This window comes from Anthonomus grandis, chromosome 13 (genome assembly GCF_022605725.1).
Source record: "Anthonomus grandis grandis chromosome 13, icAntGran1.3, whole genome shotgun sequence".
Classification (NCBI taxonomy): Eukaryota; Metazoa; Arthropoda; class Insecta; order Coleoptera; family Curculionidae; genus Anthonomus; species Anthonomus grandis.
Window position 1 is genome coordinate 26,068,026 of NC_065558.1, and position 16,180 is coordinate 26,084,205.

Here is a 16,180-nt window from a genome sequence, read left to right on the forward strand (position 1 = left end):
AAAGGACAATGTAACACGTGTGGTAAACGTGAGGTTCAGTGATGGTTCTATTGCCAAACGTGCTATATCCAAACTCTGTTTGTTACCCCTCGAAAGGAACACTGTCGAGGACACTGTGAAGTGAAGTGACTTTCTGTGTTGAAATTTATGATTTCAAGGTGGCCGGTATGTACGGTTCCTTCAAATATTTTGAATTAATTTTCAATCCGGCAACGCGGTTGATGTGTGACCAGCGCCCGTGTATGGCACCAGCGCGAGCGACCGCGCTCGAAATCTATTTTTAATTTTTAGTATGAATAATGTAAGCGAGGGCGAAGTTGTCGAGACGGCGTTTAAGGCAGTCTTCGCGCCAATTTTGTATTTACCCGGAATTTGTCATATTTTCAAAGTAATTAAATAGTTTAGTTGAAGGCAGTTTTTTATTTATACAGTCCATTAGGCCTCCATATCCACTGGCAGCTACAATAATATCCTTAAGCAAAAAAAAAAACAAAATTATAAAAATTCTTATCCCCAAAACTGCTTCTAAAAAATTTGAAGCGACAACACCGGTGTCTAAGCGCTTGAGCCATACGCGTAGTGTCATCTGTCAAACGGCTTTTTGTTTATAATAGGGATTTGTGTATTTTCTTTCATTTTTGATTTAAAAAGGAAAAAGGCCATATTTTAATGTTTTCTAAATTGCTATCAAGGCAAAAACGTGTGTCGTTTGTGCTGCATCATAATAAAAATGCGATTCATGCCGATCTTTTCACAAGTAAGTACCGATACTTTCATAACATCACATCATAAGGTTACCATCATCATAAACGTAGAATAGGGGATCTTATATATCTAGATATAAACCTAATAAAAACTTGAATGTGAAAGTGTGCGTAAAATACCAAAATATTTATATTTTTAAATCTAAATATTTTTTTGAACACATTCATCTATGGCTATAAAAGATATAAAACTAGAATTTTGTTCCTGGTTTTATTACAGGATTTTATGTTTTTTTTGTTGTTTTGGCAGAAAGAAGCCATAATACCTACATATCTATATATAGTTATGTTTTTTTAATATAGACATTCGGTACATAGATGAAATTACTAATTTTTTATTGCCTTTAAAGAATTTTGAAATTTATTTAGATATTGATATCTATGTACAAAGTTAATTTTGTCTTTCTTTAAAATTTGTTCCATATTTTTTTTTGTTTTACCTTATTGCAACTTACAATAATATATATAGTAATTGGCACCACATATTAATTTATTACTGTAATTTTTTTCTGCTTTTTGATTAAATATCAAATACTTATTATAGATTGCCTAATGATTATGCCCAAAGGGAACAATGGGTTTCATTAATGGAAATCAACTCAATTAAAAAGAACATGTTAGTTTGTTCAGATCACATCCTTAGAAGTGATTTCTTATATAAGGGAGATAATATTATTAGTAGCCAGACTTTATTAAAAAAATCAGCTCTACCTCAAAGGTAATTTTTTTTAAATATATTTTTCTAGTATATTTATAGAGTATGACTATATTTTACCTTAGAATTATTGATTTACTACATTATGTAAGCTAAAAAAACAACCTTTTAAAACTTGTGCTTGGGCTATGTTGTAAAACATACAACTTCGTCACAAAAAGTATTAGTGTTACTCATATAAGCTTTATTTATACCTAATACTTATTAAATTAGGTATATGTGTAGAAGTATTTTTTTACTAGGATTTCTGATGCACTGGTCAAAAACACAGCAGCTGATAATTCAGTTAATTTACCAAGTGATTTACCCTTCAAAGCTGCAGGGGTAGCTTTCCTGAAGAGTGCAAAAACTTCTTTAGCTTCCAAAACGGTATAGTACAAACAGTGAAGCTAATATAGGCAAGTATGGATAATTAAAATAGATTAATATTCTTGATACACCAAATTTTGTATAATTACAGATCTGATCATTCATCATTTCATCATCAACAATAACTGCATCTGAGATTAATAGTTCTACAGTAATCGTGGGGTCTAGGTCAATAATTACTATTTCTCATCCAAGCCGTTTTCGTTTAACTGCTACACATTCCCTGACTCTGCCAAGGAAAAGGTAAAAATACACTCAAAATAGACATCAATATAGCACATTTAAAAATTATGGTTCAATTCTTTCTCTAAGTACAAATAAGAGTCTTATGCCAGGTATCATTCTATATATCTTATTTAAAAGAGATATAGTATTTTATTGTCTTATATTTGTTTAATTAAGTGCAATTAATCAAATGTATGATATTACAAAGATTCTTTATTATAAGAACATACATTTTATTGATCAATTGAAATATCATAATACACTTTTTTTACACTTTTTTCTTTTTAATTTTGGTAATACTCTATTTTTATGTACATTATTCTAAGTAAAATCAAAATTATATCCTGGGGACCTAAGCACTGATGATTCCACCGTTTCAAAAGCTAAAGTTAGTCGCCAAATTATGGAAAAAAAGAACAAAAAATTAAAATGCGAAGATTGCAACAAACAAATTTGCGCCAAAGAAATCGAATAAGATGAAATAATAACATGATTTTCGAAAAAGCCCAACATACTGCATATTTAATTTGACTTGTAAAAGTACTTGTTTGTATATTACTACTAATAACTATCTAATCCAATCTATTGTACATAGTCTTTATTCTTAGGTAAGCTTTTTTTTAGAATAAATTAATATGATATAATTGGTATTAGGTATTATATAGGTCAGTGTTAAATCTCTCAAAACCATTGTATAGGCTAAATACTCATAATATCTTATAACCTATAAAAAACCTGCAACTCCTTCACAATTTGAACATCCTTGTAGTTGTAACTCTTTTTGCTGAAGCAATACTGTCCCTTTGAAAAATTCAGCACCATAGAAGTATATATTATGTGATATAAAGTAAGCGATGTAAAACTGAATTTTGTCCAATATAACAATAACAACAAAATTTTGCAAAATGTTAAAAATTTGTGTCTAAAAACACGATATTAATAAAATATTTAATTTCCATAAAAATGCTGCCTTTTATTAGGACCTTCCTCTAATGAAGTCTGTTAAACAAACACATACATAAATAACTCATAAATGGTAATATTACTTATACTCAAACTCTTTAATAATTAATAAATATTTATCATGTAAATATTTGTTGACGACGTCACTAGTAGAGAGTGCTTGTATCGGTGGCATTAAGAATGCTATCGATCGGGGTTGCGATGCCATTACCGTTTTCTCTAATATACTTTATTTACATTTATTTAACGTTGTATATTGACTTCGATATAGAGTATCTTATTATATTTTATGTAAAAAAATGCTTGATATTTTATTAAAGGAGAGCAGTAGTATTGTTTTGTGCCTTCGGAAACAGCTGAAAACTTTTATGATATTATAAAGTGATTTTTGCCATTTTTGTATAAGCATTTGGCATCATTGCATCAGAGATGTTGCAAGCAAACAAACCTGCCCATAGTTCCACGGCATGCTACTTATAGCCTTTGAATGTTCTAAGGTAAAACCTTAAAAATTAAAAAAAAATAAATAAAACTTATATTCCAACAGTAACTCAAACCTGGAGGAACCCATCTAAGCAATAGTATTAACCGACTATAAATATATATGCATTATTAATATTATCGATTAAATTAACTAATGAGCGAGTACCTATATTAGTTCAAAGTTTATAATATGTTTGGTTTTTTGTAATGTATAATATGCATTAGAAATATTGAAAAAAAATATAAATTAAAACTGTAGAAGCAAAACTTCCATATGTCTATCTAGAGGAAACATTTGGTTAGGTTCCAATTTACTTACTATAAAAATATCAATAATTTTGGAATTAAATGGGTACTCAAACTGTTATTAAGGCGTATGCTTTGACCAACTTTTTATGGCATTCTCTATGTCTTGACAAATGATTTGAAGCCCTGCTCGGCCTGCAAAAATAATTCAAATTTTTTAAGTTCCTCTACTGATTCAGCTGGAAGCCTAATGTCCAAATTAACTGGCAAATTAGTGCATTTGGAATATCTTTTTTTTAAGTATATCTAATATTTGTCGGTTTTGTTCTTTTATAACAAGTATATTTTTAAGTACTAGTTTCACTAAAATAAGACATGATTATTAGTAAATAAAAAAGAATCTAAAGAATTACCAACTACTTACAGATGGGATCTTCTAATCCACTATTATGGATTTTATCTAGGGAAATTGCAGATTTAAAATAATTTTCAGAGGGTCTTGGGGATACACAAAAAGATGTTCCTGGACTCGATGTCTGAGTAAAATATCTTTATTGTGGGTTAATCACTTCTTGTGATATTATGTTTTCTAAAAATATAAAAAATGTTTTCATTAGTTTTTATAATTTATATTATAAATTTATAAAATATCATTTTAATCTTTTGACTCCAAGTGATGAGAAGTATCAACAAGTTTATTACGACATAGAAATAATTGAATACTTCAATGCAAAAATGAAAAAAAAACACTACAACCTTACTACTTTAAAAATTAAATTAAATTTTTAAAATGATTCTCAGAGTTACCCTCTGATGAGTTAGTTATACCATTTGTCCTATTTTCAAGACTATTTTGTAACAGGTCTAGAAGATAAAACAGTTATTATAATTGAAATTACTTGCAACTTATTATTTTACCTAGAGATTTTTTTCTAAACATTTGTATTATTGTAAGTTTATAATTACTGGATATATACCAAGTGTTAACTAATTCAAATTCAAAATATACTTTAATATTCTGACCATACATATGTAAAACATACACAGTGCTGACCATACACAGTAACTATAGATATATGTATGTATAAGTTAAATTAATATTGGCTTTTTTTCTTTTTTCTTTTAATAAGCAGCTATCACTATAAAATTTGGACAATACATTTTCAACCAGAAACTTATGCAAAGGACAATTAAATTCTTTTTATGTAGTTGCCATTTTAATTGTTTGTGAAAGGCAATTAAAGATTGATTGATTCCTTGTGTACCTTTATTTTTTTACACCCACCTAAATCATGAAAAGTTGAAGGTCTTGGAAATTTTCTTTTCTTCTTGATTGATGAACTACCCAGTGGAATGATTTCACTATCGCTATCACTGGATTCACTAAAATTAGTACGAGGTTTATGTGGTCTTTTGGACCTTTTATTCTTATCACTTGGTTCGTCTATTTCACTGTCTGTTTTTAAATCAGATGATACTTTAGCTTTATTTCTCTTTTCCTCAGCTTTCTCATAATCATCTAAAAATGTCAAAATTCATCATAAATAAAACACAATAAATAGAAGCGAATAAATAAGTAAAAAAATTTTCTCTATTTGCATAAATATTTTAAATATTTTTTTGTTATTCAACTAAATGTAATTTAATTATTTATTCATTCAATCATGGATTTATACGATAAACAAAATAATCAAACATACTGAAATACCTAACAATTAAGTAAATATTAAGTAAATAATTATAAAATTATATTTAGTCATTAAAAATAAAATGTACCTACCTATAAAAATCTTAAAAAATGTCTGGATAACTTCATGTACTCGTATATTGTAATAATCCTTACCAGTTATGTAGAAAAATCTTTGGACTGGATAGAGTTTCTAAGTACCATCTATTGGCTGTTCGATTTTACGAATAACCTTTTCGAACGACGAATTATTCTTTACTGCAGGTCAATAAAGCTCTTGCTTTCGTGGTGTAAACCACTTTGAATTCACAATGGCTAACCCACCACCATCACAGGCCTCTGAGAACTCAACAATATTCCAATAGCAAAAATAATAATAACGACCTTATCACAGACTAACTAACTTTAAAAGTCTATATGCAACATTACTTTAATGTTGTGTAAACCTCTGAGAAATTACGTTGATCATATGTTGCTTTTATAATGTTTATTTAACGTTGATTCTTGGTACGGCAACGTGAACGTTGCCAATCGACCTTTCTTCAATATTGATTCAATTATACCTTGCTACTTGGGTTGTAGTTCACAATGCGAAATTCATCTTTGACTTCAAAAAAAAAGTTGTTGTCACAAGTTACTCTTGCGCGTTGTTCTGACATACGGTTCACCACCTTAGACGGCATCTTTAGACTTAAATAAAAAATTTCCTATCTAAAATAGCTAAAGCAGTCACCAATAGCTAACACAACCCGGACAGAAATTCAAGACGTGCACATTATTACATAAAAAAACAGAACTATCATAAACTTTTAAGAATTAATTTAGAAGAAATGTAAATAAAGTTAATCGATGCAACATTAAAAAACTTAGAACATTGTATACCTAGAATAAACCTAGCTGCAAACCATAGGCGAAGATGTTTGACTTCACCATCTCTCAGACAATGATGTCAAATTGACTTTCCAATTTTTATTCATCAATATATAATTTTCTTAATCCAATATCTATTTTTCTAATGTGTTGTATTTTAAAACAGGTAAAAAGTGTACTCTTTAAAAGTTTAGTTTATTTGCTAACTAATAATATATATACTAATAATATATATAATATATTATACCAGAAGTTTTGTGGCATTTCGGGTTCGAATAAGCAATAAATAAGAATGTTTCTGGGCAAAATATACAGCGTTGCCGCTGTGTGGACATTTGGTGATTTAAAGAATCCAAATTAAAAATATTAATTATTATTAGTTTTTAGTGTAAATATAGAACAAAATAGTTTTGGTTATTAAACGAGTTTCACTCATTCTTTTGCTTTATAATAAAGAATGCAGTTTCTGCTAATTATAATAATTTATTATATCACTTTATTTTCTTCTGCTAAAATTGAGTAATCACTGGCAACATGGAATACTAAGCATGCTTATCAACAAAATATCCCCTCTGCCCCTCTGTAGATGTTGCGCTCAATCCAAAGCAGCCAATGTTTATTCTAGTGTATTCAATGTTCTAAGTTAAAAAAAAATATATAGAATAATATGTTGATTTACTAAAGGCCAGAACCCAATAATTACATGCTCAAACAAAGCGTTAATACCACTCGGGTAATCAATGAAAAATAAACGATCTTTATTTTTCCATATTCCTTATGTTTACCTTCTTAGGTGAACATAAGGAATAAAAATTACTATTATAGTTAATATTGTTGAAAATCAAACCTGGTTCGAAATTCAATATATTGTTCAAACAAACGAAAATTAGCCTTTTCTTGGCTCTAATGTGTTTCATTTTTTCTAAGAGGTCATCAAGCTTAAAGCCCTTCTAATAGTAATCTCAATGCAAAAAGAGTGGCCGGTAGTGAGAAGAGAGTTGAAAGATGAAAAAAAATTGAACTTGAGGGAATGCTAATTTGGTTTGAAACTATAAGCTATACGAAAGCCATCCTTCCAAATTGGCTTACGTAAATCGCTGGGCATTTGCTACAATTGAATTTATACTTTTTTTAGAGGTTTCTTATCATTCTTAAAGCAATTAAGCCATTTAAATCCTTCAAAAACGTACACTACTTGTGAGATAACGCCCCACAAAATGAAAGGCTACTAAAGCTCTTGATTGTGTAAGGTGCATGGATTAAATATAATACAATATAAAAATATAATTAAGATATAAGATTTAATATAATAAAGATAATGTTGTATGCAATTGAGTTTTGTCTATAAACTTCAAATTTGATTTTATCCTTATTACGAGTTAAAAGTTAACGAGAGATTCTAAAAACATAATCAACATATCTCGTATAAGTTATGAGGAAATTATTCTAAAATTCTAATTTTAATATTCTAATTCGTAATTATTGTATATTCTAATTTATAAATACTTAAAAATGGGGCAAACACTACCCTACCTAAGCCTTTAATTTTCTAATAAATTATAGATAAATAGTCAAAAAAAATAGTGAAAAAGATTGTACTTTCAGCAATCAATATCATAAAATTTTTTATTTCTAATTTTATACTTGATGTATAATGTCATCAATATCTAATTTTTAGGATTATTTATACATATAATAGCACAAAGCCATAATCTTAATAAAAAATTAGTTATTGCTTTTGATGAGAAAAATGAGGATAAAATGGAAGAAAATTTAATGACATGCATAGGCTACCACCGAGCTATAATCAGGTAATAACAAAGTTATTAATACATGCAAATTTTTTAGGGATATTAGAGTCAGAGTTCAAATTATTAAATAGTTTTATGGATGCTATTTGGCAGTATATAGATTTGTTTTTAATTACATTTGAAAATAAACCGATTCCTTGCATATTTTTTTTTAAATATTATAATATTATTATAAATATCTTTGTCTTTAATATTGGTATAAATGACACACTAAAGTGTATGCAAAGGACCCTTTTATCGAAAAGGTCCAGAAGCAAGAACAAGAGTAAAAAATAGTTTGTAGTGCCCTAGAAGTAGATTAACACAATCAAGTAAGAGTGTTGAAGAGGAACTAAGTATGGATCATGAAACTGCTACCAATATTTGGAAAAACATCGATACCAACGTTGGTATTGAATCATACAAATCGACAAATACTACAAGTTTTGGTTTGTTTAATTTTATGTAATTTACCTATTTATTATTGTATAAGTGTTAAACTTTATTTTTAACTAGTGGCAACAGGGCATCTGCACCATATTACCTTAAAATACTCATTGTCAAACTATGTGTAGTGGGTTGCAGAAATTCAATAAATTTTAATAATTTAAATATAATAAATTAATTGATTTAATCTGTCTACTATCTCTATTGAACTATCTTTTGTTTACAATTATCATATTACTATTGTATTTAGTTTTCTTAATCTAATTTATAAAAATAAACTCGATTAAAACCGGTATAGTTTTGGTAATAGCCACTTAATAGACGGTAAACTCTCGCAAATTTTGCGCTAGACAGGTCGACCTTGATCTAGGTTTACGTACCGGGGTACTGCTGAAAATAATTAATTAGTACCTTGATATTGTTTTGAAATGTTAATCAAATATTAATATTACCCACTGATTATTAAAACATAATTCGGTTAGAGTTCCACTAAGAGCCCCTATTATGGAACTGGTATTTGATTCTGTGTTTTTCATCAAAGTACTTCCTTTGTGTTTTCCGGACTACTATTTGATTGGACTCTTCTTGCGAATTTCTGTTATATTCAATATTTGCATTGACAAAATTAGTTACCAAGTTCTCTCGCCGTAATTTTTCCAAAGATCTTTCTTTTTGCACCTCGACTTGACGATCTGGTATTCGTTCCTTGCGACCTATCCCTTAAAAAAGGGAAAGTAAAAGTAAAAGACGGGTAAACGAAGTAACAAAGTTTTCCTTTCGGGATCTGTGAATGATTAAACTGAATGAATAAATTGCTTGCAGTTAAGTCTATTCTATTTGCTGAAATTGTTTTACAGGGACGTGAATTCATGATGTGTTCCTCTGGAATTTTGACGATATGTAAGTAGCACATGGTTCATTTTTATAGAATCTAATTTAAAGCTCAATTTCTCTTTTTTTAAAGATTATCCATTCATTTATTGCTACCCTGTTATGTTCTGCATTGCCCATGCTGATATTTTGCCAGAAAATTACACTTTAGTCAAAAAACTACTTTTTAAGGGGTGTAAATTCATATACCGTTGTTTCCTGTTGTCTTCCAATCCTTACCACTTTGTTTCCCATTGAGGGTCCTCTTTAATATCTCTTTATGATCTCTTCAAAATCTCTAGATGCCCTCTAAACATCTACTCCAGTCCAGTGAATTTCACTTATTGTCTACTAGTATAGTATATTAATTTACAAGTTTTCTAAAGAGTTTGAGAGAAAACCTTTTAATTTGATAAAAGTATTATTGTTTAATTCAAATGTAGATATATTCAAGTTAAACCGATTAATATATATTCTCAGTTATGTAAATAGTCCTGTTGTCTACGGTTTAGCTTATTATAATAATCCTTCGTACGTGAATATTTCGTACTTATCCCCTGCGCAGAAAGTTCATGAATTTTCCCAGGCTCTAAAATAGAAATTATTATTAATCGTTAATACATTGGGCCCATAGGACTATTATTACAATAGGAAAAGTTTAGAATATTTTATGGTTTACTTTTATTAAAACTCTGTAGTAATGTAACAGAACTTACTATTTCTTATAGTTTCATTGTAGTAAATATATAACAATGTTTGGGAAAACCCAACTTGTTTTACTTGGTGACAACACCAACACTGTAAGAAAATTTGTTTATGAAATAATTAAGTTAATAAGAAGACAAAAAAAAAACAAAAAAATGTGTAAAATAAACTTGTAATAAATTAAGTGGCGTCCAAGGCGGAAATTAGTAGGTGTAAGGACGCGAGGGATCATCCACACACTACCCTGCTCACCTGACAAATAGCTGCCGTGCCTATGTATGGTTAAAAATATCCTTAGGGCAACAAATTGGCTACGTTAATTTTCAGATGAATCTTGTTACATTAAATGAGAATCTTGTTAAATTACCATGGAAAACACAGTCCTTTCGTTTTTCGATATTGGTCTCGGGCAAAGAAGTACAGAAATTTTCAATTAGATACTAATATGAGCGACTATATTATAGAGCCATTTTTTATTGATTAAACGCCCAAAAATACCTTGAATTGCTGCAAAACCTTCATGTCAAGTTCTTCATGTCATTAAAATTTTTTCTGATTCAGACTTGGTTGAACCTGATTTAGACTCTATTTTCAACAAGATGGCTGCCTTACTTATAACGCGGTTATGGTAAAAAGATTTTAAACAAATAGTTTTCCTAACCGCCTTATTAGGGAGACTGGCGATATATAAATATTGTTATGAAAATGTAAATACGTTAATTATTCTCCTAGTTTTTGTAAAATTTTTTTAGTATTCTATAGTTAAAGTTGATTCGTAGGGTTTCTTTAGGGTTCTACTTACGTTTGGTTTATTATTTTTATCTATAGTGTTTAGTTTTTAAGTAGTTCATCTTGTTCGATAGCCCCATTTTGGCCCCAATTTAGGTTATATTATTGTAAATCCCTGTAGTTCTAATTTTCTAGAATTTGTATACTTGCTTGCTTTGACTGTCAGTATTCTCCTAAAATTATTGGTCTCTTTGGGCAAAAACAATGAAGATAATTCTAAATATTTCGGAACTGTTCTATCGGGTTTTAAAAAGGACGAGCTTCGTGACAATTCATTCAGTTTTAATTGTTTAGTCAGTTTTTACCTTGGAAACAATTAAACGACAGTCAAGGCGAGTTAGGTTAGTGTTTTTGACGTTGACAATAAAAATGTGTTCCCGAATTTCGTTACAATTGGTGTCAGAAGTAAAGGATATTTAGAAGCTCATTTTAGTGAATGCCTTTAACAAGAAGTCAGGCCAAGATGGAGACCGAGAAATTGATGGAGCTGCTATTAAGGAAGTTTGACGAGCAAAAAGTAGAACAAGAAGAACGAGACCGTAAACAGAGGGAAGAACAAGAAGAGCGAGACAAGAAACAGGAATATTTACTAAAGACAATTAAACCTGACCTGAAGAAGGAAAATGAAGACCTGATAAGAACCATGAAAGATGGCCTAAAGAAATAAAATAAAGACTCGATTCGAACCATGAAAAATGGCTTACTTAATTTAAAAGATAATCTTAAAAAGGAGCAGGAGGAACGAGACAGAAAACAAGAGGAACGAGTTTTACAACTTAAAGAAGATCTGGAGAAGAATCAGAAACAATTAATGACTAACTTTGAAGCAACGGTAGAAGAAGAATTGGGGCAACTACAAAAAAAGATCCAAGAACTAGAGATGAAAGTAAAACGGACTCCTCTTCATCCCGATCCTGGAATGCAAACAATGATGAAAGTAAAGCCACCAAAATTCGACGGCAAAGAAGCATGGAGTACCTATTTGAATCAATTTGAGGCCGCTGCTAGGGGAAATCGCTGGGATAACGAAGAAAAGGCAATTAATCTTAAGCTAAGCCTTAGAGGAGAAGCCGCAGAAATATTAAGAATGGTGCCATCTGAGGACCAGCTCAATTTTGACGTACTCGTGCGTACCCTAGAGATGAGATAAGGTGAAGCCCATCTACAACAAGTGTACCAGGCTTAATTGAAATATAGAAGACAACAACCCGAGGAAGGACTCCAACAGTTTGAGGCCGATGTTGCTCGATTAGTAAATCTGGCTTACCCCAACAGAGTTCCGAGAAAAAATTTCTATAAATTGTTTTATTGACGGAGTTCGAGATCCAGATACTAAACACGCTCTAAGGATGGCTCATCATAAAAGTATTTCAGAAGCTTTGGCCCATGGACTAGAGTATGAGGCAGCTTTTCAAGCAACTAGAAGACAGACAAATCAGAACTTCGGAAAGTGATCTCGAAGACGGCCTAAAGAAGATTGAATCATTATTAGCGAGGAAACCTAAAAGACCTTTGCAATACTGGAATTGCAATGAGGAGGGGCATCTTTAACGTCAATGCCCCAAGCCTTTAAGAGATTCAAGGAACCAGGAAACTTCAACTAGTCAGCTTTATGGGGCGCAAGCTGGCTGGGTGCTACCAAGCCCCACGTATAAGACTAAACCGGCTGCCACATCCTGGAGAGTGCTTGGTAGTACCGGGAAAAATATGCGGCCGTGAATGTGAGATGGTAGTGGATACAGGATCAAGTCATACTATCGTGAAGCCGAACATCGTAGCACACTGTAGGCTTTCAGCACCACCCAATTTAATTTTGGAGTCTGCAAATGGAAAAAGGATCCCGATTCTTGGATTGCATGATATAACAGTCACCATTGGCTTAACAACATTCCAACAGCCAGTACTAGTGGCAGAAATCATGGATGATGTCATATTAGGATTAGATGTTATGAATGCTCAGCAGTTTAAAATGGATGTATATAACCGGATTTTGACGACGAGAAATGAAGAGATTTTTTTGCACCACCTATATGAAGATAAAGTAAATACCAGAGTCGTTAAGTTATTTAAGGATATTACCATACCAGCAAATTCAGAGGTGGTGGTTAATACTACAACTGGAGGAAAAGAGGGAGAAACTGTTTTGATTGAGCCCATGGAAAACTGCAAACTATATGGTCAAGGAATATTTCCAGCCAAGATGTTATCTACGCAGAAGAAATCTACTGTTTTGGTTCGAATGGTAAATTTAAAAGGATATGAGCAACACCTAAAACAAGCAGAGAACATTGGCGTATGCTCTGAAGTACTGGTCAGTCATGAAAAATGCTGATAGAAGTCGTTATTCAAACAGACCTTTTCCTGTATGTTTACAAAACCTATTTGAAGAACCTTCTGCCAATTTAACCATGGACCAGTATAGTAAATTGCGACGACTTGAAGAAAATCAAGATGTGTTTTCCTTGCACGATAATGACCTGGGAAGAACTGATTTGGTGCAGCATAGAATTAACACTGGAGACAATGCTCCGAATAAACAAGCACCTCGAAGAATTCCGATAGCTAAACAAAGAAAAGTTTCCTCAATGCTTCAGGAAATGAGGACACAATGAGTGATAGAACCTTCTCAGAGTCCTTGGACATCTCCAGTTGTGCTAGTGAAGAAAAAGGATGGATCCACTAGATTTTGTGTAGACTATCGGTGACTAAATGACATTACCAAGAAAGACAGTTATCCCCTACCAAGAATTGACGACACCCTGGACACGCATCAGGTTCACAATGGTGCTCAACACTCGATCTAAAGGGTGGATACTGGCAGGTAAAGATGCACCCAGAAGATAAGGAAAAGACCGCATTCTCGACTGGAACAGGACTTTGGCAGTTTACAGTAATGCCCTTTGGACTCTGCAATGCTCCAGCTACCTTTGAGAGACTTATGGAAACAGTTTTACGTGGAATGACTTGGGAATCATGTTTAGTTTATCTGGATGATGTCATCATACTGGGGATAATATTTAAAGATTATTTGAAGAATATTCAAAAGGTATTTGTTAAAACTGCGAGAGGCCAACCTGAAGCTAAGTCCTAAAAAATGTTGCTTATTTCAAAAAGAAGTTCGATGACCTTGGCCATCTAATATCAGAAAAAGGTGTCAAGACTGATCCAGATAAAGTGGAGGCAATCGAAAAATGGCCACGACCCACTGACAAACACCAGTTAAGAAGCTTTCTGGGGCTTTGTACCTATTACAGAAGATTTGTAAGAAATTTCGCTAATCTTGCAAAGCCTCTACATAAACTCACGGAGAACAAAATGGTATTTAGTTGGTCAACAGACTGTGAAGAAGCATTTCAACGGTTAAAAAGAGCACTATGCACATCTCCAATTTTAACATATCCGATTCCTGGACAAACTTTTATTTTGGATACCGATGCAAGTAATGTTGGAATAGGGGCCGTTCTATCACAAAAATATGAAGATGGCGAGCAAGTGATAGCTTATTTCAGTAAAACGTTATCAAAACCAGAAAGAAACTATTGTGTCACCAGACGAGAGCTACTGGCAGCAGTAAAAGCTATTTAACATTTCCATAAATATTTGTATGGTCAACGATTTATCCTTAGAACTGACCATGCTTCATTGAAATGGCTGTTTCAGTTTAAAAACCCCGAAGGACAAATAGCAAGGTGGCTTCAACGATTACAAGAGTATGACTTTACAATAGAACTGTAACGAAGTTACAAGATTTTGTCTTTATTTTATAGTAATAAGGGTAAGCCCAGGCAGTCTTTTATAAGACAACTTAGATAATTTTGCTCCGTTAACATTTTAACCTCTAAATTTATAATTTACATAACAAAAAGATACATTTTAAGCTTTACCTGTGAGTCATATGGGGTTTATAATTGTAAACATATATAAAGAAACCAACTTAAAGAGGTTTCTAGCCTGATAGTATCCTGGAAAGGTTTGATTTCTTATAGGTTATGCCTAGTTCTCCGTTGACTATGTTGTAGTCTCTGGCCTTATTGTTTTCAGCCCTGGTTATTCTTAGGATAATAAAGAACCACAAATGCCTAAAACTGAGAGGGTTTTCATCACTATGCTTCCAGTTTTCCGGTTATTTACATGAAATTTTCCTTTCATGCTGTTGCATTGTTTACATGTTCTATTTTGCAAGTTTCAAGGTTTACCTACCTTGGAAAGCCCTGTTAAATGAAGGGGCATGCCCGGTGTGGCAAAATATAATATAAATCATGATTCAGTTTCCCGCGGTTTTCCTGAAAAGCCGGTTTTCTGGCACACATGTGGCCAGCTTTTGTCCCGCTGTTTTCACCTAGAAATACCCGGTTTTGAGAGCTGAAACTAAGTTTGTTTACCATATAGGGTCATAGCCTATAAATCCGTACCGTTTTCACGAGGAAAAACTCTATTTTCATTAAGTTTTCCCAATTGTATTTTTATTCAACGATTGGTTCCGAGGATGTTCGTGAGTCGTCGGCATCCAAATTCCTGCGATGGGTATAAAAAGGTTCCAGGTCCACCAAGGATTCACATTCGTCGCAGTAAGGTCGTACCATACCTTTCGAGCGAAGTACCAGTAATTTTTCCATATTTCAATACCGTTAAATTTTCAATATTTACGTTTAAATTTGTCTAGACGTTGACAGTGTGAATTGGGTTAGGTAAGAGCCACCTGTTGACAGTTGACCGGCCGCTTCCAAGCTCGCGTATTAAGATCTTTATCGAATCCGTTGCTATTGATATCGTTCCGTCCCGTTCCGTTTTATTTAATTTTAAGACTGTGGTTTGGACACTATCTTTCTTCGTGTTTTGTAGGGCAGGTAGTAAACGGGTGATTGAACCAACGTTTCATTAATTCGGTTCGCGAAAAGTTACATTCTTGTTTGCAACCAGAGTATTTAATTGATAATTTTTATTGTTGACTTTTTATTTTCTGCTCTGTCCGCGGCCGTACCGTTCCGTTTAATTGTTTGATTGATGAAAACTACTGCTTGTACACTATCTTTCTTCGTGTTTTGTAGGGCAGGCAGTAGCCGCGTTTATTAATTATTACTTGGCTTCTCAAGATGGTGAGAGACGAGTAATAACCGAGGCCGTGATGTCATAATTACTATTCGTATAGCAACAGAGCAGAGATAAATGTTGACCGATTGATTGAGATTGCTTCGCTTGATTGGTGTTGAGTTTTCGGCTTTGCTTAATGAATGTCATCCGTAACCGCTTGTACAAA

General features: G+C 32.1%; 1 protein-coding gene and 1 long non-coding RNA gene across 4 annotated transcripts in view; one reads left to right on the forward strand and one right to left on the reverse strand.

Moving 5' to 3' along the window:
- The window catches only part of LOC126744200 (odorant receptor 4-like), a 103,887-nt gene that overhangs the window by 20,138 nt on the left and 67,569 nt on the right, over positions 1–16,180 (forward strand). The window contains exon 4 of the mRNA XM_050451557.1: positions 8,001–8,133. Coding sequence (XP_050307514.1) covers positions 8,001–8,133 — 133 coding nt within the window. The remainder of the gene's footprint in view (positions 1–8,000; positions 8,134–16,180) is intronic.
- Positions 8,725–15,844, reverse strand: LOC126744295 (uncharacterized). Of its 3 annotated transcripts, none has more exons than XR_007663103.1 (5): positions 15,336–15,844; positions 15,124–15,262; positions 14,808–15,008; positions 9,012–9,278; positions 8,725–8,946 (listed from the first exon to the last, which is right to left on the reverse strand). It is a non-coding gene; the product is annotated as an uncharacterized LOC126744295 (long non-coding RNA). The 3 variants fall into 3 exon arrangements; XR_007663102.1 differs by having other exon boundaries at positions 9,012–10,018; XR_007663104.1 differs by having other exon boundaries at positions 8,725–8,949; positions 9,012–10,018.